The 24,376-nt window shown below is 34.3% G+C and overlaps 4 protein-coding genes across 8 annotated transcripts; 1 reads left to right on the top strand and 3 right to left on the bottom strand.

The window, feature by feature from the left end:
• Positions 1-189: 189 nt before the first annotated feature.
• LOC120257501 (protein Iojap-related, mitochondrial) lies at positions 190-4,013 on the bottom strand. 3 transcript variants are annotated; one of them, XM_039264954.1, is made up of 5 exons: positions 3,678-4,013; positions 2,222-2,309; positions 1,893-1,990; positions 619-671; positions 190-418 (listed from the first exon to the last, which is right to left on the bottom strand). In XM_039264954.1, the coding sequence occupies exons 1-5, from the start codon at positions 3,957-3,959 to the stop codon at positions 346-348; spliced, it is 594 nt and encodes a 197-aa protein (XP_039120888.1). In that variant the 5' UTR covers positions 3,960-4,013; the 3' UTR covers positions 190-345. The 3 variants fall into 3 exon arrangements, with proteins under 3 accessions (XP_039120888.1, XP_039120889.1, XP_039120890.1); XM_039264955.1 differs by lacking the exon at positions 619-671; XM_039264956.1 differs by lacking the exon at positions 190-418 and having other exon boundaries at positions 647-766.
• Positions 4,014-5,799: 1,786 nt separating this feature from the next.
• LOC120257502 (uncharacterized membrane protein YuiD-like) lies at positions 5,800-11,231 on the top strand. The gene is made up of 5 exons (XM_039264957.1): positions 5,800-6,124; positions 7,747-7,903; positions 9,182-9,232; positions 9,835-9,927; positions 10,719-11,231. The coding sequence occupies exons 1-5, from the start codon at positions 5,988-5,990 to the stop codon at positions 10,791-10,793; spliced, it is 513 nt and encodes a 170-aa protein (XP_039120891.1). The 5' UTR covers positions 5,800-5,987; the 3' UTR covers positions 10,794-11,231.
• Positions 11,232-11,679: 448 nt separating this feature from the next.
• LOC120257522 (2,4-dichlorophenol 6-monooxygenase) lies at positions 11,680-17,148 on the bottom strand. 3 transcript variants are annotated; one of them, XM_039264985.1, is made up of 11 exons: positions 16,882-17,148; positions 15,759-15,840; positions 14,995-15,130; positions 14,432-14,925; positions 14,296-14,343; positions 13,973-14,147; positions 13,748-13,860; positions 13,560-13,656; positions 13,242-13,461; positions 12,710-12,875; positions 11,680-12,422 (listed from the first exon to the last, which is right to left on the bottom strand). In XM_039264985.1, exons 1-11 carry the CDS (start codon positions 17,103-17,105, stop codon positions 12,021-12,023), a joined length of 2,157 nt encoding a protein of 718 aa, XP_039120919.1. In that variant the 5' UTR covers positions 17,106-17,148; the 3' UTR covers positions 11,680-12,020. The 3 variants fall into 3 exon arrangements, with proteins under 3 accessions (XP_039120919.1, XP_039120920.1, XP_039120921.1); XM_039264986.1 differs by lacking the exon at positions 16,882-17,148 and having other exon boundaries at positions 14,995-15,119; XM_039264987.1 differs by lacking the exons at positions 15,759-15,840; positions 16,882-17,148 and adding an exon at positions 15,484-15,718 and having other exon boundaries at positions 14,995-15,119.
• A 934-nt stretch (positions 17,149-18,082) lies between these two features.
• Positions 18,083-22,592, bottom strand: LOC120257528 (nucleotide pyrophosphatase/phosphodiesterase-like). The gene is made up of 12 exons (XM_039264993.1): positions 22,364-22,592; positions 21,527-21,618; positions 21,378-21,450; positions 21,177-21,299; positions 20,977-21,069; positions 20,486-20,615; positions 20,041-20,122; positions 19,833-19,965; positions 19,416-19,621; positions 19,166-19,291; positions 18,748-19,057; positions 18,083-18,609 (listed from the first exon to the last, which is right to left on the bottom strand). Exons 1-12 carry the CDS (start codon positions 22,541-22,543, stop codon positions 18,304-18,306), a joined length of 1,854 nt encoding a protein of 617 aa, XP_039120927.1. The 5' UTR covers positions 22,544-22,592; the 3' UTR covers positions 18,083-18,303.
• Positions 22,593-24,376: the final 1,784 nt, after the last annotated feature.

Below are 24,376 nucleotides of genomic sequence, written 5' to 3'. Positions count from 1 at the left end.
GTCACTCCCTGACAGCCTCTGGCTTTTCAGAAGATGATCAGTGTATTTATTTATATTATTAATTAATTAATAAGCTTATTTTCAAATGCTATCTTCTCTATACCTACCGTGAATAAAATGAATATATATAATAATAATAATAATAATAAACTAGAATTTTCTAGAGTGGCATCTTCTTGGAGGAACAAAGAAAAAAATCAAAGGTTTGAGAGAACCATGACATTGCTACTTGGCAGCAGTACAAGAAGAGATTTTAACAAGTGAAAGCTACATTGACACATGATTACAAAACACTGAATGCGAAATCTGCTTCATGAGGACCAGCAATAATTAATCAAATGATGATTAATTATTAAGAAGCGACACGTTTTTTCGAGTTGTTTTTCCGACGATGCTTGACAATGGCTTCCTCCAAATCCTGCAATAAAAATTAAAAAGAGAAAGAAAATATGTGTGTCACATTGTTACGAGTCTATGTCAACAGGACAAACCAAAATGAACAAATATTTGTAATTCAAATGCGAAAATAAGTAATGTTTTCTATTTGATGGTCAAAACAAACATTGCTCTCTAATAAATTGCTTCCTTTGTGGAGTTGCACTTTGCCTTTTTACATACTCAATATTGCCTCCTTTGTAGGGTTGCACTTTGCCTTTTACATACTCAAGAATCTACACATATTTAAACTGAGTGAATCCAATCACATTCCAAGACTGGATGCTCAAGCATAAGTATCAATCCTTTACAGCATGTAAATCTTACTTTCCTGGGAAAAAAAAAAGTAGGTAAGAAAATAACTGTTAAGTGTATGATGATATACTCTAGCTCCAAAATTCACCCTAGAAGAATCGAGACAATATCCACTTTCAAGCTATGGATGGGACACACAATCAGAACAGACCAGACAACATGAAAAAGAAGTGGATAAAAATCCCAGAGCATATTGAAAAGTTAGCCTTAATTGCTAAGACACCCCACTCCCAAAAGGAGAGGTGCTGCCTTGTGTCCCAACATACTCAGTTAAAAGCTAATGTCTCATATTTATAAAGGTTGCTTCCATGTGCCCTTCTAAATTTTTTTTTTTCTGGTACAGCAAGTATCCAGTTTGATTATCGTCATTCCTTTTGTTTATTTCGGATATAAGATTTAGATAAATGAACAGATACGGATCATTTGTTAATACAGGCTGCTGGTAGTTACTGATCATTTATATGCTAATTTTTATGAATATTGACAATAGCCTTGTGATCTAGCATCTGCTTGGTACCCTATCTAAAAGGTCAAATTCACAAGCATATTGCATCTCTTTTTTGAAACTTTCGGCATGAAGCTCACTTTCATAGCAAAACTACTTTGACCAATTGAATTTCCACTCTGACAAAATGAACGAAATGAGACTAGATAACACCCTTTTGTTGAAAGATTTTAATTACATAAGTCAAAAGTCATTAAAGTTTTGACTTATGTAATGGAGAAAAATACGATACATTGAAGAAAAAAAGGGAGATGATTAAAGAAAAAGAACCTAGTCTCACCAGATCAATGGTTGCTCAGTTACTTTACATGAAAGTGTGAAACTCAATATAAAAGATTTTTATCGTCTGATTAATGAAAGCACAAATCGTCAAGGAAAATCACATCATCTTAGATAAGGTACTGGAAAATAGTGTTTCTGAATACTATTGTACATGATTTGTACATGTTATGGGCATGTGTAGGTAAGATCACCAAATTCATGTTTCCTGAAGACTTAATGCATGCATGCATGCATGACCGGGTTCCCTCACAAACAGTTTTAACAAGTTTTGAAAAAGAAATGTAAGATGAAATGAGGCATGCAACAAAATAAGACGTACAATAGAAAGAAAAGAAAAACATGAGTTCACATTCACCTGATTTGGTACTCTGGTAGAAGCTTCACTTGTCCAGAGACTTTCTAGATTGTAGTAAGATCTTGCCTTCTCCTCCAAAGCGTGAACAATCACCCGGCCTACAATAGAGAGTCATGGAAATTAGAGGAGCACAAGAAAACATAGTTTAACACCAACCCGGTGGTGTTTGTATTGAGATTTGCTGAAAGTTCAAGTAGGCAACTAACTCTGCCCACAAAGAAACAAAATAAATTCAGATACACAGTCAAATTATTTAAAGAGTAACAATGCAAGAAGACAATTATGAAATCAGAGGAAGCCACGCTACGTAACTGTGACTAGAAACCCACCAGAATCAATAACAATCCAATTTCCTCCTTGATGGCCTTCAATGCTCGGAAGCAGCATACGCTCCTGCCCCTTCTGCTTTTGTTTCACCTGTTCAACTTTAGATATCAATTCATCTTTCCCATGCCAAGCTGCATCCACTCTTTCACTATAAATATTTATCAAAGACATGTTAAACCAGGAACTTCTATCCAATCTCATTGTGAGGTGATTCAGGATTGTATTTCTAGCAATTGTTCGATTTGCCTCTTCATTTCCTTAATGGGAACAGTAATCCCATTTGAAACTTTGATTTTCTTAATAACAAAAAAATTGATAAATATCCTGTTAAAATAAAAAATAATGAATTTTTGTCTGTCTTGAGCTGATCTCTTTCATTGAATGAAGGTTATGCCTGATTGATCTCTTTTGGCTGAATATATCCTCAGTTTAAGTATGTGATTGGCATAGGATACTCTTCTGGTGCAACAACATATGATTAAAAGTTATGTATGCCATTTTCTGAATTCCCGCTTCTATCCTTGTTTACAAAGCACCTTTCTTCCATGTCAATCATCATGAATGGGTCAAGTTATAAAGTTGCAATTAAAATGAGAATTATAAGTCAATCATTGGCTCTGACCAAGATCATTGAGCCTTTATTAGAGGGTTTAAATTTCTCTTATAAAAAGCCAAAAACCTTTATATGTTAATCAATGCCTCTTAGCCTTGGATCCTAAACAACAGAAAATACAGACTAGGTACTTTGAAAAGAAAACCAGAGTTGTGAAACCTGATATACACCATTTCATACGCCTAAGAAGTAAATATGAGTTTTTTAGACGTTCCGCAACCATATTTTGGATAACGAAAAATAAATGATCTGTAAATAACAATAATAAAAGACAACTACAATAGAGTATATAAGCCACTTGAATTCCATATACCTTACATATTTTTGCACATAAAAATCATGAAGAACAAGCTGATTAAATTAAAAAAGAAAAAATCAGGCATGCAATTGCAATATGATAGGATGAAACAGTATACACATAAAGTGTGGTGACTGTGCTCAATCCAGCACAATATTAGCCTTTGAATAGTTTCTTAGCATGACCAAAGTTCAGTAGAATGTGATGAACTTTTTCCTAGAGGAAATTAATTCAACTATTGTTGAATCAATATGCATGTATGTGTGTATACTTATATACTAAAAACCATTTGTGAACACGCATGACACCAAGTACTGAAAAGCAAAAAATTTGCTTAGAAAAAAGCACAAACACTCAAAAATGTTATGATCCTAGTTCTAAAAAAGAACTTCAACATTTGATAGCAATTGAGAAATCCATGGCCTTACATTAGGACAAAAGCATAATGTTTTCACTGAAAAATTAGCTAAAACAAGCGAAAAGAACTCCAAAATATAACAGAAACAAATGAAAAGGAGAAGAACAAAGGAGGAAAGAGGGACTTTGCCTTGTAGATGAGAGCCTGAGCGATGTTCCGGACATGCCAAGCCGAACGGCCGGTGGCGACAACCATGTAGTCCGTCCATTCGCACTGGTCGCCGACAGGGATAACCCTAACATCATCGGCCTTGACGTCGCTCAGGATCTTCTCCACCTCCTCGAGATCGAGAAACCCTTTCTGGCCAAAAGACGAAGAGGATGAAGAGCAGAATGCGGAGCGAAGAAGCCCTAGATGCGTCCATGGCTGCATCCGGATCGAAGAGAACGAAGACCTCAGCGCCGCCATCATCGGAGCTCGCCGTCGTCGTCGTCGAGGGTTTTGGCTGATAGAGCTCCCGGGAAGCAGTGGCCTCTCAGAAGAAACATCCCTTATTATTATATTTAAATAATAATAATAATTTTTTTTAAAAAAAAATTCCATAAAAACTTTTTTTAATGTATATATATATATATATATATATAACAGGTAATTTAAAACCATGTTTTTATTTTTATCAATTTAAATTGTAAGACTAATGATGTTGAATTGGAGCTTAGCTTTGAAGAATGAAAATCATTGTTGGCATGACAAAATTAAGCATCTTAATGTCAAGATAATAATTTTTAATTAAATAAAAAAAACGTTTTTTTTATTACATTCTTTTAAATTATCTCAAAAAGAATTGGATTTTATATATTGGACATATAATTTAACATATATATTAAACAGTTCTATTGTAGTCATATAATTTTTTTTAAAAACTAAAATACCACTAAATTAATTAATATGATGTCGAGAGCTCAATTTCCTCCCGACGTATAGTTAAGAGTATATTAAAAAAATTACATATTTTATAAAATAAGTGTATTTCAAAAATAATTCTTTTAATATTTACCAAGTCAAAAATAATAAAATATTTTTTTTTCTAATGGATCAAATAGATTTTTTACGAGTTAGAGACTTGTAGCCAAATTTTTTTTAATATAAATATAAACAAATCATGGAATTAAACAATCAACTTTTAGTTTTTCATAAATTTAGCCAAATTCTCAAACAAATTTTTTTTTTCTGTTAATTTTTGTGTGTGTTTAACTAACTCATGTAATTACATAGACTGGTATATCACATTTTCTTTCAATAATTAACTTATTCAAAACTGAACAAAGGAATTATCTTTAAAGAAAATGATTTATTTAACAATAGTTTTACTGCAAATTTGTAATTGCACAAGGGTAAATATGAAAATATGCCAAATATAATTAATATATTTCACAAGGTATAATTTATAATTTTCTTTGAAGAGTCGTTGACGGGCGGCAAATGACTCCAAAATCAAGCAAATACCCAAACATATGCAGTGAAACATATTTTGCATTTATAAAATTGATACTCTCTTCAACATTATTCCAAAAAAACCCATTATGAGAGAGTTTGAGCTTATAGTTGAGAGGTTAAATTAAAAAAAAAATCATTTTATGGCTTTATAAAAATTTTATTTAAAACTGAAATTATATTAATATATATATTGATAAAAGTTACAAATATCGTTAAAAAATAATCATGTATGAAGGTACATCAATTACATTGACTTAACGATCTCCTAATAATTCACTATATGAAATGGACTAACACTATAACACACAACACACATTGTAATGAAGCTTTAACACGTACATCTAAGATAATATATTATGAATCATAACTCATAATGTGATAAATCCTCCGATAAAGAACCAAAGCATAGCCTAGTGGTTTCCTACCTTGTTTGTGTTTGGGAGGTCTCGAGTTCGAAACCTCTCAAGCACAATGCAAAAAAAATAATAAAAAGGTGCTTGTTGCCAATTTGTCAAAAAAAAAAAAAAAATCCTCCGATAAAATAAAGAAATGTGATCCTAGCAAATCTTAGTAAATAATATATGAATAATATTGCCATACATTAGGTACAGGGTTTCAAACCTATGTTCCGTGTTGGTCTAGAAAATATATATATATATATGGACATTGTTAATATTCCCCTAATATATTTGTGTGTGTATATATATATATATATGTAAATTTGCGTCTTTTTAGGGGTATATCTGTAATTTTTTCGAGCGTATAAGCATAAATTTGCATTTTCTCAGGGGGATGTCTGCAATTGCAATTGTTTTTTAGTATGAAAGAAAAGGAGGGCGAGAGAGAGAGAGAGAGCTTCCCTCGACGCACGCGAAAGAGACGGGCTTCTTCGTAGGTCGCCCCCAAATTCCGGTTCTCGCATTGCCTCTCTTCTCCATCGCCTTCGCCCGAGCTCGCAGAACTAGGGCAAGAGAAGGGATCTGGAGGATCGGAACAGGGGGAATGGACGATGCTGCGGCTTTAACGAGGCCTTCTCCCTCGCTTCCGGCGAGCTATTCTTCCATTTTCCAGAACTATCCTCTCATCTCGGCTTTCCTCGCCTTCGCCATCGCTCAGTCCACCAAGTGCCTCACCACCTGGTATACTAGCACTTTCTCTCTCTGTGGATCTCTTTTCTTTGGATGGATTCATACATTTATGTTGTTTTAGCTGATGTTTTTGATGTCTGCGTGTTTGTGTTTCTTAGAGATCTGAGATGTTGTTCCGTTAGTTTGATCTTTGTTTTTGTTGTTTTCGTGGATTCATTAGAGAGTTTGGAGATTAGAGCAAGAAGGACCTATATAATATATTTCGTCGCATTAATTCTCTCTTAAGATAGAATTTAGTTTCTGATAAATTATGATTACTAATTTACTCACTCTAGTTTTTCAAGAATGACTTAAGGAACATTTGGATGATCAGGTCTCTTTTTCTTGTGATTTACTCTTCAAAGAGTGAAGTGATATGCAAATTGTATATATTTAAAAAAAAAATTATTGTTTCCTTGATCCTGGAAAGTAGGATGAAGAAGGGAAATGTAAATTAAAAATATCCCAACATAAATACATAACCTACTTTTCAAGGAAAGAGATGGCAAGTTGTAATAATTAATGTCAAAGTTGGTTCTGCATTATTGTTATCATTAATTAATTAATTTTTTTTTCAAAAGAACTTAAAGCAACTTAATCAACCAGATGCTGGTCAACAGACATGCTGGTGTAAGCATCCTTTTTTATTTATATGGTTAATAAAAATAGAAGTATGGGATTAGTTTATGGAGGTATTTTGTTTTCAGTTGTTATAATATCTAGCAGTCTTAACTAAAATTTGTAAGGGCTCAAGTCATGTGAGTGGGGACTTGACCGCCATCACTCGAAATCATTGAGATGGATGGATTTGTTCCTAATAACAAGAAAATATTACATGTATGGAGAACTTAATTGTAAATCTATAACAATTAGTTGTTCTGCACATAGAAGTATTTTAAGTTCCAAATGACATACTCAGGTTATATATTCCACTAGCTTAATAATGTGGTTATATGGGGTGATTTGCTCTTTTTTTGACAGAACATTTAATTTATTTGTGACAGAACATCTTTTCTTATGGAGCAAGTGTATATATATGAGAATGGTTTGTGTTTTCTATGTGAAATATGATTGCTAAGTTAAGCTAGTTTGAATATCATTGTCTTATTCGTATGTAACTTCTACATATTTAATCATCGGAGGAGTACATTGTAATATCTATGGAATAATAAGGGGATTGTATCTAATAAAAGACTAACATTCGTTTCGATTCATAAACCCCAATATTAAGCTAAAATGTGAACCTAATGAATCCATTCGCTTTGGCCTCTGCACATTAATATTAAGTCTCAAGATCCTTGGTAAGGCTTTCCTGATCTGCAACATGTCTGGTTGTTGATTTTTATTTTTTTTAAGAGTATATAGAGTGCCACGAGCCCACACCTATAACCATAAGGATAATGATGGAATTGTGAAAATAAGCAAACCCTGATAGAAGTTTTTGTTTCATTTAACTCATCATATTGAATTGATGAAAGGTTCACTATTAGAAAAACATGATGGCGTTTTGAGTTATGTGGTTGTATCTATTTGTATTTTTAGCCGTCTCTTCTTGGAGTAAGTCCACTGAAGTGCACTATAGCACTAGCACTAGCACTATCTCCTATGGTATTTAATTTTTATTACTTATTCAGGTATAAGGAAAGACGTTGGGATGCCAAGGAACTTATTGGATCTGGTGGGATGCCATCATCCCATTCTGCAACAGTTACTGCACTTGCGATTGCTGTTGGGTTCAAAGATGGCTTTGGCAGTTCGTCGTTTGCTATTGCAATGATATTGGCCTCTGTTGTGAGTTATTTATCTTTTCATACATCATTGGGTTCCACCAAATTTATCAATTAACAACTTAAACATTTTCTTTCTTGTCATCTAACCGATGCCTTTGATGAGCTTAACTACGCAAACTGGATGATAAAAGCCATGAACCTTCCAATTATCTCTGGTTTGAATTGCAATGTAGGGGTGGTAAAGGGGTGGGTGGGGGTGGGGAGGCCCTTCCCCTTCCCCGTCCCCGCCAATGACGGGGACGGGGATTCCCCATCCCCGATTCCCCGACAGGGGGAAATTGCTTCCCCATCCCCATCCCCACGGGGATCCCCTCCCCACGGGGATTCTATATTTGTAAACATATTGTTATATTTTTGAACATGAAAACTACTCTACATAGATATATACATAAAAATATGATACCATCAAAACTACTCAACATAGAGCTCAACAAACCTGTCAAACCAACATATAAAAACTTTAAAAAAAAAAAAAATTCTCCAAATGGTTATCAATATAAAGCAAAACATAAAATTTGGAATTCATACAAGTAGTATGCCATTACAATCAAATACAATGACTTAACAAATGTACTTAGATTTTAGAATTTCAAATGTACTCAATAAACCTACACACACACACATATATATATATTTAATTGGGTCAGGGATCCCACGGGGCGGGGAAGGCATTCCCCACCCCCGTCCCCGTCCCCGTTTCCGTTTAGGAAACGGGGATGAATTGGCCCCCGTCCCTGCCTTCACGGGGATTGGGGATTTCCCGCCCATGACCACCCGTAAATGTAAGGTAGCATAGAACTTACATTACACGGCACAAACTCAGAACTTGCGCTTGAACCAAAGAAGTAGTAAAAGAAACCTTGATTCCTGACAACTCAGGGAGTTGATTGACTTTGTAAGGGTATCAACTTGTCCACTAACAAAGGAAAAATAAGAGAAACTTTCTAACAAATTTTGTTAAAATAGTCTTGATCAGCTTGATGTCTGAGTAGAAGAAAAGGCAAAAGCAAGAATGGATATCATACTTATGTTATTTGTCCATGACTATTTCTTGCTTAGCTGATCTAAATGGTAATAGTATGGAGCTCTGTGCGAGTTTGGAGGTGAATATATTTTCTACACATATTGCCCTTTCATTCTAAAATTTAGATCATAATTTTGATGCTAGAACTAGAAAAGAAAAATGTAATCTCCTTGCGGTTATGGCCTTTTGGGTTGTTTCTGTGCTTAGTACTGAACCTTTCCTTGTTAAAATTCTAATGCATTGCTCCAATTTCAGGTGATGTATGATGCTTCTGGAGTTAGATTGCATGCTGGGAGGCAGGCGGAGGTACTATTTTCAGCTTTCGCATTTATTATTCCCATTCTCTTGTTTGAAAAATATTGTTTGTTTCACACTATAAATGCTTATATTTGAGTAACTTCTTTGACTTGCATATGAATCTGACTTGTTTTATATGCACCTGTAATTTGCACATGAAGTTGTATATAATATTTTTCTGTTTGTATATCTGTTATGAATATGTGGATTCTGTGCATTTAAGCATTTAATACTTGCAAAAACTAAACTTGTGTAGCATTTGCACATAGTAGAGCTAGCTTGTTGAAGCCTGAGAATATGCTAACCCTAGATTCATCAAGTCTGCTTAGCTGTTTTGTGCTCTCTTACTTAATAAGAGTACCATACATCTTCTTATGGTGCTGGCTGGTCACCATTGAGTTTTTAAATTTGTAAAGTGGTATTCCTCTACTTTGAATCTGCATGTTCTCTGGCAAAATACACCTCTTTTCACTGTGAGCCTCTCAATACTTTCTCTTTAGTCCTTGTGTGCGAGTCTCTCCATATTCTTATTTAGCAATGCCTTTTGATTTTGTTCTATAATTTAAACAGTCAAAGCTTGTATGTTCTTCAACTATTTTGGTGTTATGTAGGTGTTGAACCAAATTGTCTTTGAGCTCCCAGAAGAGCATCCTCTTGCTGACACAAGACCTCTGCGTGAACTTCTAGGCCACACCCCTCCACAGGTTTGATATAGCCCTTTGATTTTTCATTCAATTTATGAAATTTTTCATCATATCAGCATTTTATTTTTGTTTGTCTTCCATCTGTATTTGTAAAAAATCATTGCATTGTGGTTATTGTTGAAGCCTACATTCCGTGTTTGTAAATGTTGGCTAATCTGGTTCCATTTTGTGACGTATCATGTTTCTTTTTTTAAATTTTTTTTAATGAAGGTTTGTTTTCTCCATTTTTTAATATTCTGTAGTATACATGGCCTAGATTGGTGCCTTTGCTTAGAGCAATCAAAACATCTTATTTACAAGTTGATAGACGTTTTATGGTGCCCCTGTTTAGGCATATTGTGTGGTATTTATACTACACAAGTTGCCCTTAACATATGTACTGCATATTCAAGATTGAAAGTTTTGGCCACAGGTTTTCATGTTTTACATTAGTCAGATTATTCTATTGCTTTACTGTGGTTGTCTCCATAACTTATCTATATCTTTGATTAATCTTTAATTCAGCCATAGTTCCCTAAACCTCTTTCAGTTGGAGGGTTACTCAATTTTATTAGTAAACCACTGCGTCTTTTCAGGAGTTTTGGATATAAAATAGCTAAAACTTTTTGGAGGATTCTTAACAGTAGAGCCCTAAAAATGCCTTGTTAGTGACCCAAATTTGTCATAACATTTGAAGCTTCTATAACCCAGAACTTAATGTGATGGTCTTTACTAAATATGCATGATATATAAATGCTATATTTTTCCTCTGAGAGCTAAATTGAGTATCCACATGATTCGAAACTCCTCAGGTGGTTGCTGGTGCAGTTCTGGGATTCATCATAGCATCAATTGGGTGTCTGATCGACAAGGCTGTAAATGTGTGAGCTAATGATTGATGAGTACACTTAATTCACCAAATGAGAATTACTGGCCTTCAGACTCCACTCCAAATCGATTCATTTAACACCAATTCGGAAGTTGTGAATTGCTTCATGTGCATATTATTCATCTCTTAGTTTCCACTGATTGTGTATGTGTTCGCAATTCCAAGTGATTCATTGTTGTGAAGGTTGTATCAATAGAGTGATTCTATTTACAAGATACTGCCCTTGAAAGGAGGGTGGAATTGGGAAGATATTTATAGAAAACGGTCCATACACACCCATTCTGATTTGGGCTTCAACGTCTCTACTGTAATGTGCAAAGTTTACAGTAGTGTTTCCTTTGACTTGTGTTATCATTATTGTCAGGTGTGGTATTTTATATCCATACTGCTGCAAAAACCTGAAATTACACATGTCTTGGTGAAGTTTCTACTTTCATACACATAATATACCATTGAAAATTTAAACTCTTTTGTGTGTGTTTGCATGTGCATACACAAACATTTAACTACCAATTATCATTCATTCATAGATGAAAAAATAGTGGTGAGCTCTACTGTCTTTTTATTTCTTTACATAGTTCTTTTCATGTTTTGAAGTATAACTATTTATACAAAAAAAAAAATTATTTATGATATTATACATCCAATAAATATGTAAGAATGAATCTAAATAATATATGAAAGAAATTTTATAAGAAAATATTAGTAATGTTATGTTTCCCCTAGAGTGTATATATATATATATCATGTACTATCATCTATAGCACTAATTCTTATAAATGAATATGCATATTAAATCCCCACTGACTTTCCTACACAAAATGAAGAATTTAGTGGCAAGCAAAAACTAGGTATCCCAAAAATTCCATAAACAAAAGTTTTGATAATCTGAACATCATTCATCTAAAACGTTGTCAGAGCATATCACGATTTTAGCAATGCTTTTAACACAATCTAAAATACAGAAGATCTCTTGAGAATAAATAGAGATATTATTGGGATACAATTGGTGAAACAATGGCAAGAAATAAACACAGAAAAAAACCTGTAGTTGTTGAAGCCTCTCTTCCGAGAGCACATGTACAATAAAAACCGGTGATGTTCCGACATTATACCGGCAACCAACCATATTTTCCAAGGTGGTTCTGATCAGATGTTTATGTAGACCTTCCAATGACAAGGCAAAGAGCCAAGTATATATAAACCGATGATTTACATGCAAGTTCTACTCCCTCTTCAATATTATAGTAAATACTCTTTCCATTTCCAGTAAAGGGTCCTTAACAGCATCTGATTCGGCAGTCCATGCAACGTGATCATCCGGTCGCACCAAGATGACCCCTTTGCTTGTCATCTGACACATATCCCACCATGACACTGAAGGTGATCTGCGAACTTCTTCAACATCTATATAATTACTCCACGGCTCCAACTCCTTGTCGCTGCCATTTGCCTTCTCAGAAGCAGAACCTTGTGGCCAGATCACACAAACCTTGAGGGGTACTTTGAATTCTGATGCCACCTTTAAAGCAATCCGTGCAAGGTCATATGACTGTTTTATTGGCGCTATAACAAGAACAAATTCGAATTTATCTCCAGAGATTAGGTCCAATGTAGAAAAGCAATCCTGCAGCAAGGAGGAGGATACTGGACTATGTTAATGGAAAAGGTATTTATTCATAATCACTAGTGTTTTGTATTTTTTATTTAGAGAGTACTTGCTCGATGTTAAAAATGTAAGGTATAGCACATTTTGATAGAAACCATAAAATAAAGAATATCATAATCTAATGGGAACAAATTCAACTAAATCTCAGCATACGAGACAGAATTTATATAATGATTAGATCATTTATGAAGAAAAAATATTTGTTATCAAATATAAGCAATCTAAACAAATGGAATTGGACAAACCTCATTTGAAGATTTCAACGCATGCAGTTGCATATGTGGCAAGCGTGAACCTGTTTTTGCAGAGGGGACATATTTCCTCAACTGTCTGTTAGAATTACCATCAGATTCTACGGTACCTTGAGGTGGGACATGCCCCGCATTAGCCACAAGAGCTCCTTCATAGTATCTGAAACAAGGAGCACCCAGCTTAAATAAGGCACGCACTAAAACAAAAGCCTAGACTTAAACAACTGTTTGAAGTGAAAAACATATATATGACTATCTATTATCTAACAAGCAGCTGCTTCCAGAGTCACCCAAAAATCATGTGCCAAGATAGTGAAGAAATGTAAAAATGCATTTATGTATCAAACCGAGCTCACTAACTAAACAGTCCATACATGAAGAAAGGCAACTTCATTTTGCTATTATAGACCATGACGATGACCAAATGTTGAAAAAACATTGTAATGCCTGAGAACAGAATCAGTTTGATCGATCATCCAAAGAACATGCGACAATCAGTTAGGCTGAAATACAATGTCATGCTGACCTGAAACCAAGATCCTCAGCAGGAAATTGAAGCTGGAGGCTCTTTCCTTCCTGGAATATTCTCCTCAGTTTTGCTAGTCTAAAAGATCCAAGGGGATTTTTTTCATTCAGCAAGAATTCAGAGAGTTGGGCACGACCAATTGAAAAAATGCCCTCCAAAGCAACCTTCTGCAATTTGGAAGGTAGAACGGAACCGATGCTGCTATTCATTACTTGATGCACTGAAAAGATACATTGACAATAACATGACAATTAGCCGATGAAGTAGCTGCTAAGAGTATAAATTTTAAAAGTTTCAAGTTTCAGAAAAGTCTTTTACCTGAGTTTGCAATAGTTGGATCAAGGCCAAGTGCAGCCGGGACTGCCATAGCTGCTTTAAAGTTCTGAACACTCAATTCTGTGTTAAAAATGGCTATCTGCAAATATTTAAGAATACAGGTTTAGTATTCATCATCATGAAAGGAAATCAAAAATATGTGATCCAAAAGATCAGATGAGAAGTTATACAGGCCTACGCTCCGTTTCGTAAGTCTGAAGAATTGACCATGGAGCAATACCATTTAATAGAGAGCTTATTTTCCATGCTAGATTATGGGCATCCTGAATGCCGGTATTCATTCCTGCATTATGAACCCACAAAGAGCATAGTAGTAACAGGAAAAAAAGTTGACCTTCACATGAAACAAAATTAGTTAAGCTAAAAAAGAAAGCACAAGTTAGTGGGTCATTTACCAAAACCACCAGCAGGAGGGAACCGATGAGCAGCATCACCAACTAGTATAACTCGGTTGTCAAATGAAACAAAATTTTCAGCAACTTCCGCATGCATTGCCCATGGTTTTGCATCTAGAATTTGAACATCTGCTAGATTCCATCCAACCAAATTAGAAATTATTTGCTCACATACCTGCAATATACCAGATATGAGAAATTGCCTGAATCCCTAAATTAAGTAACTTGGCATGTTGTAACAACAAAGAACAGGAAATTTCCCCATCCATCTCAATAAGGTTGATGTCATTGAAGGAGATAACTTTTGATCCACTAGGAATTACCTTGAAATCAAAATCCTCAAACATCTGCTGAGGAGGATAGTATGGTATCTAAAGGAAGAGATAGATATGTCAATTGCATATCTTCATCAACAAAAGGATTAAATCAAAGAGCTTCAATTAACATCCCCAAACTTACCTGTAGCACAAATTCCCCTTCATAGAGATCATGAGCAACAAGAACACCAATGGCCTTCGGATTAAATATGAAAAACAACATTCCAGGCCGTTCATGAAGAAGGTACTGTCCAAGATCTCTGCTCAAGAAATGGACGCTAACAAGCTTTTGCAAATCTCTTTCACCTTTCATATCTATGCCCACTAGGTTCCTCACAGTGCTTCTGGCACCATCTGAACCCACAAGGATGTCACAGTGGATATCTCTATCTACAATTTTCCCTCCCTCAAGAAAAGAAACTCCCACAGTGACACCCTTGTCTGTAAAATTGACTGAATGACATTCATGGCCCATCAAAATCTTCCTTTCGCATATTATTTTGTGATTTAAACTTTCAAAATCATTTGGGGCACAAATATAAAATCCAAGAGTTTCTAGCTTCTTAAGGAGCAATCTAACCAGCTTGTACTGAGAGAAGTGTGCAACAGAAGTAGGGCTGATAATCTTTTCAAAGTCTGTGAACAAGAATTCAGTGTGTCAAAATACTTTTCCTTGCATTGTGTATAGGTAGAAAAAGATGGTACCTTGAGGCTGCATGTGATCCACTGAACCAAGAATGGAACCAGAAAGAGAAGTGCAATATATGAACTTCCTCCATAAATCAACAGGTGGTTGCAACCTTTCTATTTCCTCTGCTAGACCATCCATTCTGTAGAAAAGCTGAAATAGTCTTTAATTAAGCAACAAAGTAATGCCAAATATGTAAGAACCTTAATCTCAAGGGGCATTCGGTTCATGGGTTGCAAGATGCCTTTACACGACTAGCTTGTTTGGAATTTAATTCTAAGGAATTTGATTCCTACAAATGTTAAAACACCATGTTTGATTTGTGAATAATTCAGTCTAATGATTGACAGATATTTTACTTTGATATATTTGGTACAATTTTGGATGAGAATATAATTATATTACAAAACTAAATTCCAAACCACAAATCAGTAGATAGTTCAAAAAGATATTTTTGGAATGAAAACATATTTTAACTTTCAAACAAGATAGGAATGTGGCGTTACCCAAATATTAGGTGGGCATCACTTGACAGTGATTTGTGCGAAAGTTAAAATCCTAGAACTGTTATATTGTTGGGAATATTGCTAATAGTGTGCACCAAGCATAAGCATGCTACATTCCTTTACAAGATGCCTGGGAGTTTGGCAAGATTCCTACAACCAAACACCAGCCTCAGAGCATTGGAATTTGATGAGGAACACATCGCCCAATTTTTCTTTTAATAAACTAAACTGATAGTTTGAAAATATTTTGAGGTTCATGAAGATAACCAAAAACCCTCCATAGTTCGGTTGTTAATGAAGTGTGCTTGTGGATGCTGAGAGAAAACCATATTCTTTTCTATCACCCCACATTTGACCCCTACAAAGAAATAATAATAAATAAATAAATAACACATAAAATAGTTCTACATTAAATGTTGGTAAAATAAGCAAATAGATAAATGCTCTATCTGAACAAAATGACTAAAAGGTCAGGGAGACAAAACATAAAGTGACCTAAAGGTTGAGAGTGTAACACAGACAGTCATTATTGGCCATTATGTTTGCCACAAGCTCTATACAACTACATAACATGTGTATTATACATATGAAATCGAATAGACTGAAGATGCAGTGTTATAGATAATTGCTTCAATCATTACACCGAAAATAGTGTCCCCAGGGTTGTAAGTTATCATTGGAAGTACATGACATCCGTATTTTGGCATTGCATATCTACATGATATATCTGTAGGATTATGGAAGTATAAAATGTGGAATTATATTCAATAAGTTTGAAATACAATATATAATTAAAGTCATACAATTGATGAAGAAAATATATCGACCTAGCTTCCTCCATGCACAGCGACATCCAATAGACATCCTTCTCTTTGTATTTTAAGATCTTTATGACAACCACAACTCAAAAACTGTGAAATAAGCGTAAAGTGATGTTTTTGATGATATAACTTATTCTCAAACCTATCAAGTGACGACCAAAACAGGATGAGAAAAAAGTTACAACTAGGCACTTCAGAGGTTTGAACTCAAGGTAGTAACTTTTCACCATTTTTTTTTCCTTCATGCGTGAAGAAGTTCCAGGAGGAAATCCAAGCGAGGTCATCTACGGGCCTATAATTAGTACATTTCCTCAATATATATATATATATATATACACACACGATATGTAATTCATATCACATAAGATAAAATAGGAACCAAACATTTAAAGTTTAAAACCCTAAACCCAAAAATCCTAGGATCCTTGAAAGAGAACACAGGATAAATCACAATGCAGCAGGAGACTACTATCAAGAGCCAGCCATTAATTCAGACCACATGAATCTCAAATAGGTAATCAAAAGCATGAAAAGCCAATCAAAAAGAGAATGAAAAACAAAATGATTCAAAAAGGACCCTAATTTGGTGAGAAGAATGGAGAGAACGAGGCCAACAGGTCCAGCCCCAACGATCAAGACCGGTACATAGGGCTCCTCCCGTCGGTTCCCACCATTGCTTTGAAGGTCAATGGATGAAGCTGATGATGAGCAATGGCGAAGGGTTCCCCTTCTCATAGGATAAGCGAATCGAAGGCTTGGGCATCTCCTCCACAGAGATTTCACGGCAACGTCCCTGGCCATTTGGACTTCCTCGCGGATGAACAAATCAAAGAGCTTGAAATAAAATCTAATAAATTGATGTTAATTGTTTATATTTTTACTAGAATAAAATAACTCCCGCATCGATTCCCGTGACCTACTTGAGACTTGAGTAGTAAAAAATAGTAAATAATAATTTATTTATTTTTATAAAATTTGTTTAATCGCTTTTGGTGGGAAAGTATATAAGCAAATATTTTTTTTTATTTTTTTTATTAGAGCATGGACTATATATATATTTTTTTTTTAACAACCACTATTTAACATTTATTTAATTGACAGGTGAAATTAAAGACCCGAGTCAACACTTTCCAGGTGATTTCATTAAAAAAAAAACTAAAACACTCTACTAACTTCTTAAGCATATGTCCAGACGATCAAGCCACAACCCCTTCTACTACTAAGGAGTGATTGATTCTGTTTTTCAGCTTGAGGAGGCGTCACATTCCAAAAAGTGGACTTTGCTTCTACAATTGTTTAATTTCTTCTGTCTTTTTGGTTTTTTTTTTTTGTCTTTTTTTGTTTTTTCGGTCTTTTTTGATTCACCCCCGGTGATTTTTTCTCGCTTTATTATTTTCTTGTCCTTCTTATTTTGCTTGTACTTGTTTTCTCATTTAATAAATCAATGATTTATTATTTTTTTTAAAAAAAAATTGGTGAATAGATAGATATAAAATCAAATCCTCAATGAATGGACAAACCTAGTATCAAATTTTTTAGGTGAGTAGTATTGTGCCCTCCCCCATCGATTTGGTCCCTTGTAAAGCGGTGGTTGTCATCTTCATAAAAAAAAATCTTATTTTTGCAGGACTATGCAAGGAAAACAAACTTTTATCTTTCTATTTAGTAATTTTTACGTTAGATAAAATTATAATTACCAGTATTGGCATGCAATATATCTTTGATTTACAGGTAAATCCATATAAGATAAATCATGCACTACAAGCACTGCCTTGAACTTATTCAAATTAAAATTTAATTTATGAATATCATGTAATATGTTTGTATGCATACATACACACATATATAAATCTTTTAACAAAACATTGTCTTCTTTTATCATGCTAACACCTTATTTGAGAGAGAACTTTAAACACCAAATTTTAAGTCAAAAAAGTGGGATAACCATATCCATTCTAAAGCCTCATCTTCAAACCAAATCCCTCCAACCAAACATACTTCAACTGGCTAATGTTGTGGGAGAACAACTATCATGAACACATGCCAATACATCCCTGTAATCTCTGGAGATGGTGAAAGAATCATAAACTTTGCCGTCACTGCTCTTCTTGTACTCAAAAAGAAGTGATGAATGGTTGAAAGCAGTTAGTTTAACAAAACCGTAATCAAAGTCCTGGAAAATACTCCAATATGTTTTCAAATCAGTGAAAGGAGACAAATGACTGCCTCCACCACCAACAACAACATGGATTGTTCCGTTCATGGTTCCTGAGTAGTGAGATTTTTCGCTGTTTACACACTGATTCTGCAATGAAATGTTTCAGATTATGTTATGCAAATTGCATCTCAAACAATTTAATGATCTGCATAATCTGATTGCTTGATGATGAAGGTAAAAAATGGATATTCTATCTAAAAGAAATTCAAGGAGTCGAATAAATACCTGATAGATGGGACAAGACCTCTCATAGTTATGAACATGGCCGTAGAAAGCGAGATCCACTCGATATTTTTGCCAAAGCTTCTGGAGGCTCTCCCTCCCCATGGGCTCTGCAAATGATCCTTCTAACGCATAATTAAAACCAGAAGAGTAACCGAGAACACGATGAGCAGCAAATATCAACCATGGTTGTTTTTGTCTATCAACTGTTGCGAGACAATGCTCGATGAATTTATACTGCTCTGTGCCTTCCCTCCAGTCATGTTCTGTATCTGCAATGCAGAACCTGAACATTCCAAAATCTGTTGAGTACCTGTGGTGACAAATGAATTAGTTTCAGAAAAGATTAACAAAAAAAACCCTGAAAACTGAATTTGACACGCTTGCTATATAAGAGTGGAGATGGATGACTTTTACTTACCAAAATTTGGCCCTGTTTTCTGCAGGTACATAGAACATCGTTTCAGCTAGAACACCACATTCCCCGCCTGAGTCGTCAGTATCATAGAAGGATCCTGTGCCATGCCAGTCACGTTCATGATTACCGCTGTAACAAAACAGTGAAGAAGTTACCATGGATATTATTAGTAGACCATGCACCTTAACAATATAAACAACCTTCAGAGGTATTAGGACTTTGAAGATCATGAAAAAAAAGGGAATTAATCAACCTTGCGATCATATATGGAACAGCTGATGCAATTGGCTCTATTTGAGATGTAAACTGATCCCACTGAGAAATATAACCATTCGCATACGTTATGTCCCCAATGTGGAAAACTATATCAATGTTGTTCAAATCTTTAATAAGCTGGTCTGTGGTATTTAATGATCCCGGTTGGTAATTGCTATACTCATTGCTACCGTCTCTTTCCGCCTGAAAATTTGAAAGAGGTTCTCTAGTTTCATAAATTATCGCAAGAATAGAGATTTGAAACACTCTAAAGCAAAAGAAGAGAGAGGCAAAAAAACATGAAAGAAAGAAACTTATCAATGACTGAATTTATTCAGAATCTCAGATTAAACTGTGCAAATTTCCTATATATCAAGGCTCATGATTCATAGAAATATAAGATAATAAACCGCACCTTTCCCATATCACCAAAAATGATAACTCTCTGTAATGAGTCTTGTCCAGGATATGGTGATGCCTTAAAAGAGTACTTCTTGCTCCAAACATAAGTTCCATCCAATAATTGATGCCCAAGTTTGTAAGTGTAACTGTAATATCATCAAGTCTTAAGACAAAAACTATACTTCAAATAAGAAAGGAAAGTTCATCAAGAACTTTTATACATTGCATTTGGCCACAAATCTTTTAAGAAGCTTGTGTGAATGTATCCAGGATGCCTCCATCCAAATGTACGTGCTGGTGCGCCTATCAAAAACAAAAAAAATTGGATAATGAACAAGTCATATAACCAGACGAACTTATAATGAACTTTACATAATAATCAGAAATTATAAAGCAGTTGAAGCATGTAAAATAATCATGGGAAAATGGGAATAATCCAGTCAGAACTTTTGTTCCTGCGACATGCAGAAGTAAATGCTCGTTATCATGAATGCATGAACAAGTGGTATCAGATTCCAGATATCCATTTCTGAAGCCTTTATTTGTACAACTTTAAAGGGCGGACTTATCTACACTGCACATGCTAGCTAGTAATGCAGTGACTTCCAGATATCTAAATTCTGAAACTTTTGTATGCACAACTTTACAGTGAAGGGTTTTCCATACCGCACATGCTATTACGACTGAAAGTTAGTGTCCCAGCTGAAGAGCGTGTTTGTGGACCTCCCTCGGGACCCCATTCAACAAAAGGAAAAGCCTCATTATCGTTATATCCACTAGTCCACGTTATAGTCATCTGAAAGCCAAAAACAATGAAATCAAACAGGTCTTGTGAGCTAAAAAATGAAATCTTGGAGGTGAATTTAAATTGAGCAAATTTCTTTTGGATGATATGACAATATAAAGGTTCTCTTCAAAACTTAAGATCTGAAAATCACTGAGCGGACTGATAAGAAAATTATAAACAGTATCAAATTAAAGAGCTGCCTCCATCATGAGGTCATGATGCATGGATTTCCAACCTAGTTCTTTCCTAAAGGAACAATAATGAAAATACCATGGACAGCTATACCCATTACTGTATCTCAAGGCAAAAATAAGGAACGCAGTAAATTATGCAGAGAACTTTGATAAATAGTGAAAACAAAAAAACTTACTTCATCCCAAGATTTACCCTGTGCTAGCCTTGGATAAACAGGGGCCTTCGGATTTGAAAATGAGACCGCATTCGAAACTGCAACAAGTTTGGGCTGTCATACAAGATCAAAAGATAGGCAGAATTAGTCTTGAAATCACACGGGACCTAAACAATTATTATTTCAAGATCATTGTAGAAAAGCGCACTAAATATTCTTACATTTTGAAATCCACCTGAGAACAATGCAAAGGAGAAGTCTGCTCTCTGATTGATCAATTGAAGCATCAAAGATGCATTGCCTGTTTTTGCATAATCCGCATTCGAATAATTCGCAAACTGATACTGAAACCACATATGGCCTTACAAAAGTTAACAAACATGTTACCTATACAAGTACATTTATCTTAATTTCAGCCATACCTTTATTGGAGCAGTGCATATTAATGGAAGCTGATCTTTGATATCACCAACAACCTCAGGGCATGTAGAAGAACTGGATATTAATAGAAAAATTTGAACCTTAGTCTAAATTCTGAACCTATTCAAATCTAAAAATGATGTCCTATTACTTGAACTTTGATGGAGAGAATACTCCAATCCAATCATCCGTAGTTGGATTGGCATTCTGTAAGTCTACTTTGACCCATTCAATATCCTCCCCCTGTTATCCAAAAAAATAATTAATCAATTTTTACTATTCAAAACATTATAATAATCCTGATAGTCAAAGTTCCATGTGAAATGATAATTCAATTGAATATATTCTTGTACACATCTCTTCTGAGTTAACTAAGAATTCATACTGTCTTGTAATCTAAAAGCAAGCATCAAGTCAACCAAAAATAAAAAATAAAAAATTCAAACAAGAAGCTTAAACAATAATTTCATGGTTAAAGTTCCAAATTTATTCTCCAGCTATATTTAAATATTCGTTTTAGTAGCACTTTGAGATTCACAAAGCAAAGTCGTCTGTGTTGTTTAATGCCAAATGTGAAAACGTCATATACTTCAAAGACTAAAGAACAATAACATCTGACCCAGAATTTCGCATAATTCCAAAGAAACAAGAACTCATATATAAACACCAAATTTTTTTTTTTATACACAGGACGTGGTCCTCCCACTGGGTAAGTCAAGGACATGCGCCAAAGTATCGCTCTACAACACTCTCACCCAAACAAAAAACATCGCAATGGAGTAAGGCTCAAACACGTGACCTCCATAAAACTCTTGGGGATCGGTACCACCAAATTTCAAAAGGAGTGTTTCACAAAAATCCAAAAGCAAGAATAAAACCAAAAACAAAAAAACAAGTAAAAACCAATGACGAACGCTAAACGACACATGCAAAGGGAGCCATTCCGTTTCGCTGCGCCGGCCAGAGATCTATAGTTTCAGAGCCATACCTTCAAGCCGAGGAGTTCCGGCGTGGCTCGCACTTGCGCCTTGCCGTCGATGGCGATGGAGGCCTTGTGCATCGATAGCTTCGCCAGTGGCTGCGCTCCATAGTACTCAGAATCGCCGGCGACGGCGACCGCGCCGATGATCATCGCCAGCAAGGCCTCTCGAATGCGCGAGAACCCCATCCCTCTCGCTCTCGCGCTCTCTCTCTCTCTCTCTCACTCTTTTCTCGTATTTACAGCCTTTGCACCTTTTTCTCTTATTTATAGAGATCTGATTTTATTCCTTTTTTAATATTTTAATTAATTAAGTAATTAATTAAAGGTTTTGGGGAGACTTGGGCCCTTTTGGAACGGAGATAAATAAAAATAATAATAATTAATTTAAAAAGGAAAGTTGAGAGAGAAAAAGAGCATGAATATTTTGAGTTGTGAGGTAAATGGCGAAAACTACGGGGAAGGTGGCTTGTCGGTTGAATGAATTGTTGAGTAATAAATAAAAAATAATAAATAAAGTCAAAGTCAATTATTTTATTTTATTTTATTATTTTATTAAAATGAGATTAAAATTATTTTTAATCTATTTATTATCACCCATGTTCTGACCTATTATTATTATTATTTTCATAAAATATTTATTTTAAAAATGATCCGAAATCAAAGTCAAAACTTAGGTAACGAGTGTTTGATACAAAAAAAAATGACTAGTAAAAATAGGAAGAAATTTTAAAAACATTTTGTCATGTTAATTTTTTTCTAAAATAACAAAATATTATACAGAGGGTGTTATAATAGTTTTACATTTTTTTTTAATACAGTATTGAATCAAATAGAAAATAATACACAATTTTTTGTGATGTCCACTAATATCAAACGTAGAACAATACAAGCATTTATATAATAATTAAATATTTGAACTATGATGTACTCCTTGTGTTGTACTTATGCGTAAATCAAACAGATCCTATATATGTTTATTGAGTTTTTTCATATTTATGCACGTTGTGACATATATTTATTGTATTTTATAAAAAAATTACTTAATAATTTTACCACCAAATTTATTTGCGCATTTTAAAAATAAAATATCCCGCTGCGGTTTACAAGTAGGATGGTATACCGAATTTGAATTTATATATATATATATATATATTAAAAAACGTGTTAATTTGAAATTTGTGGTATTAGAAATTTAGAAGGCCATGGAAAAATAATAATTTTTGTGTTTTTCTATGTGATGACATGACATCATATTTCACCATGAGATCTTGTTACAGTGTTATTTTTTTATAAAATATATATATATATATATATATTTCAAGATTATGGAATTATAAACACATTGTTTTGAGATATCCAATTTTAAAAATTTCATTTCAGTGCTCTGGCGGTACAAAAGTGGTCATGTCTTGATTAATGAATCATTAATTGTGAAATGAAGTGTGGTGGACCTGAATAGGTTCTGGTTTGAAACCCGCGGTTCCCGTTTTATAAATTATAGAATTTGAGCCGAAACGCTGTTTTAAAATATCAATTTTAGGTTCAATTTCAATACAGTTCAATTCTGTTTTAAATAATTTGGATCTAATTAATTAAAATATATAAAAAATTATATTATATATTTTTTATTTAAAAAATAAAAATATAACCAAAACCGGAGGTTTAATTCTTGTTCGGTTCAAGTTATAGTTTTTAACTCATAAGAATCTTAATCATTAAGGTTCTAGTTCAAAGTTTCGGTTTGGAACTGAAATCATTTTTACAGTTCCGGTTTGATTCCAATAGTATCATTTTCAGTTTGGTTCCAATAGTATCATATTTACTGGATTTAAATAGATGCATCATGCATTGTATCTAGTCTAGCTGGAGAAATTTCTCATGAGTATCACCCTGAATAGCGAAAGAACAGGAGCCAATGTTGGTTATATCATTGACTTTCAAGTCAATTTATTAAAATAAAATAAATCAATAAAATGATATTTTTCTCCAAAAAAATAAGCCAAAAAATTAGCTAGATCA

Source organism: Dioscorea cayenensis, unplaced genomic scaffold, assembly GCF_009730915.1.
Source record: "Dioscorea cayenensis subsp. rotundata cultivar TDr96_F1 unplaced genomic scaffold, TDr96_F1_v2_PseudoChromosome.rev07_lg8_w22 25.fasta BLBR01002168.1, whole genome shotgun sequence".
Taxonomy (NCBI): Eukaryota; Viridiplantae; Streptophyta; class Magnoliopsida; order Dioscoreales; family Dioscoreaceae; genus Dioscorea; species Dioscorea cayenensis.
Note: the sequence above shows the minus strand (reverse complement) of the source record. Positions and strands in the feature narration are given on the sequence as shown.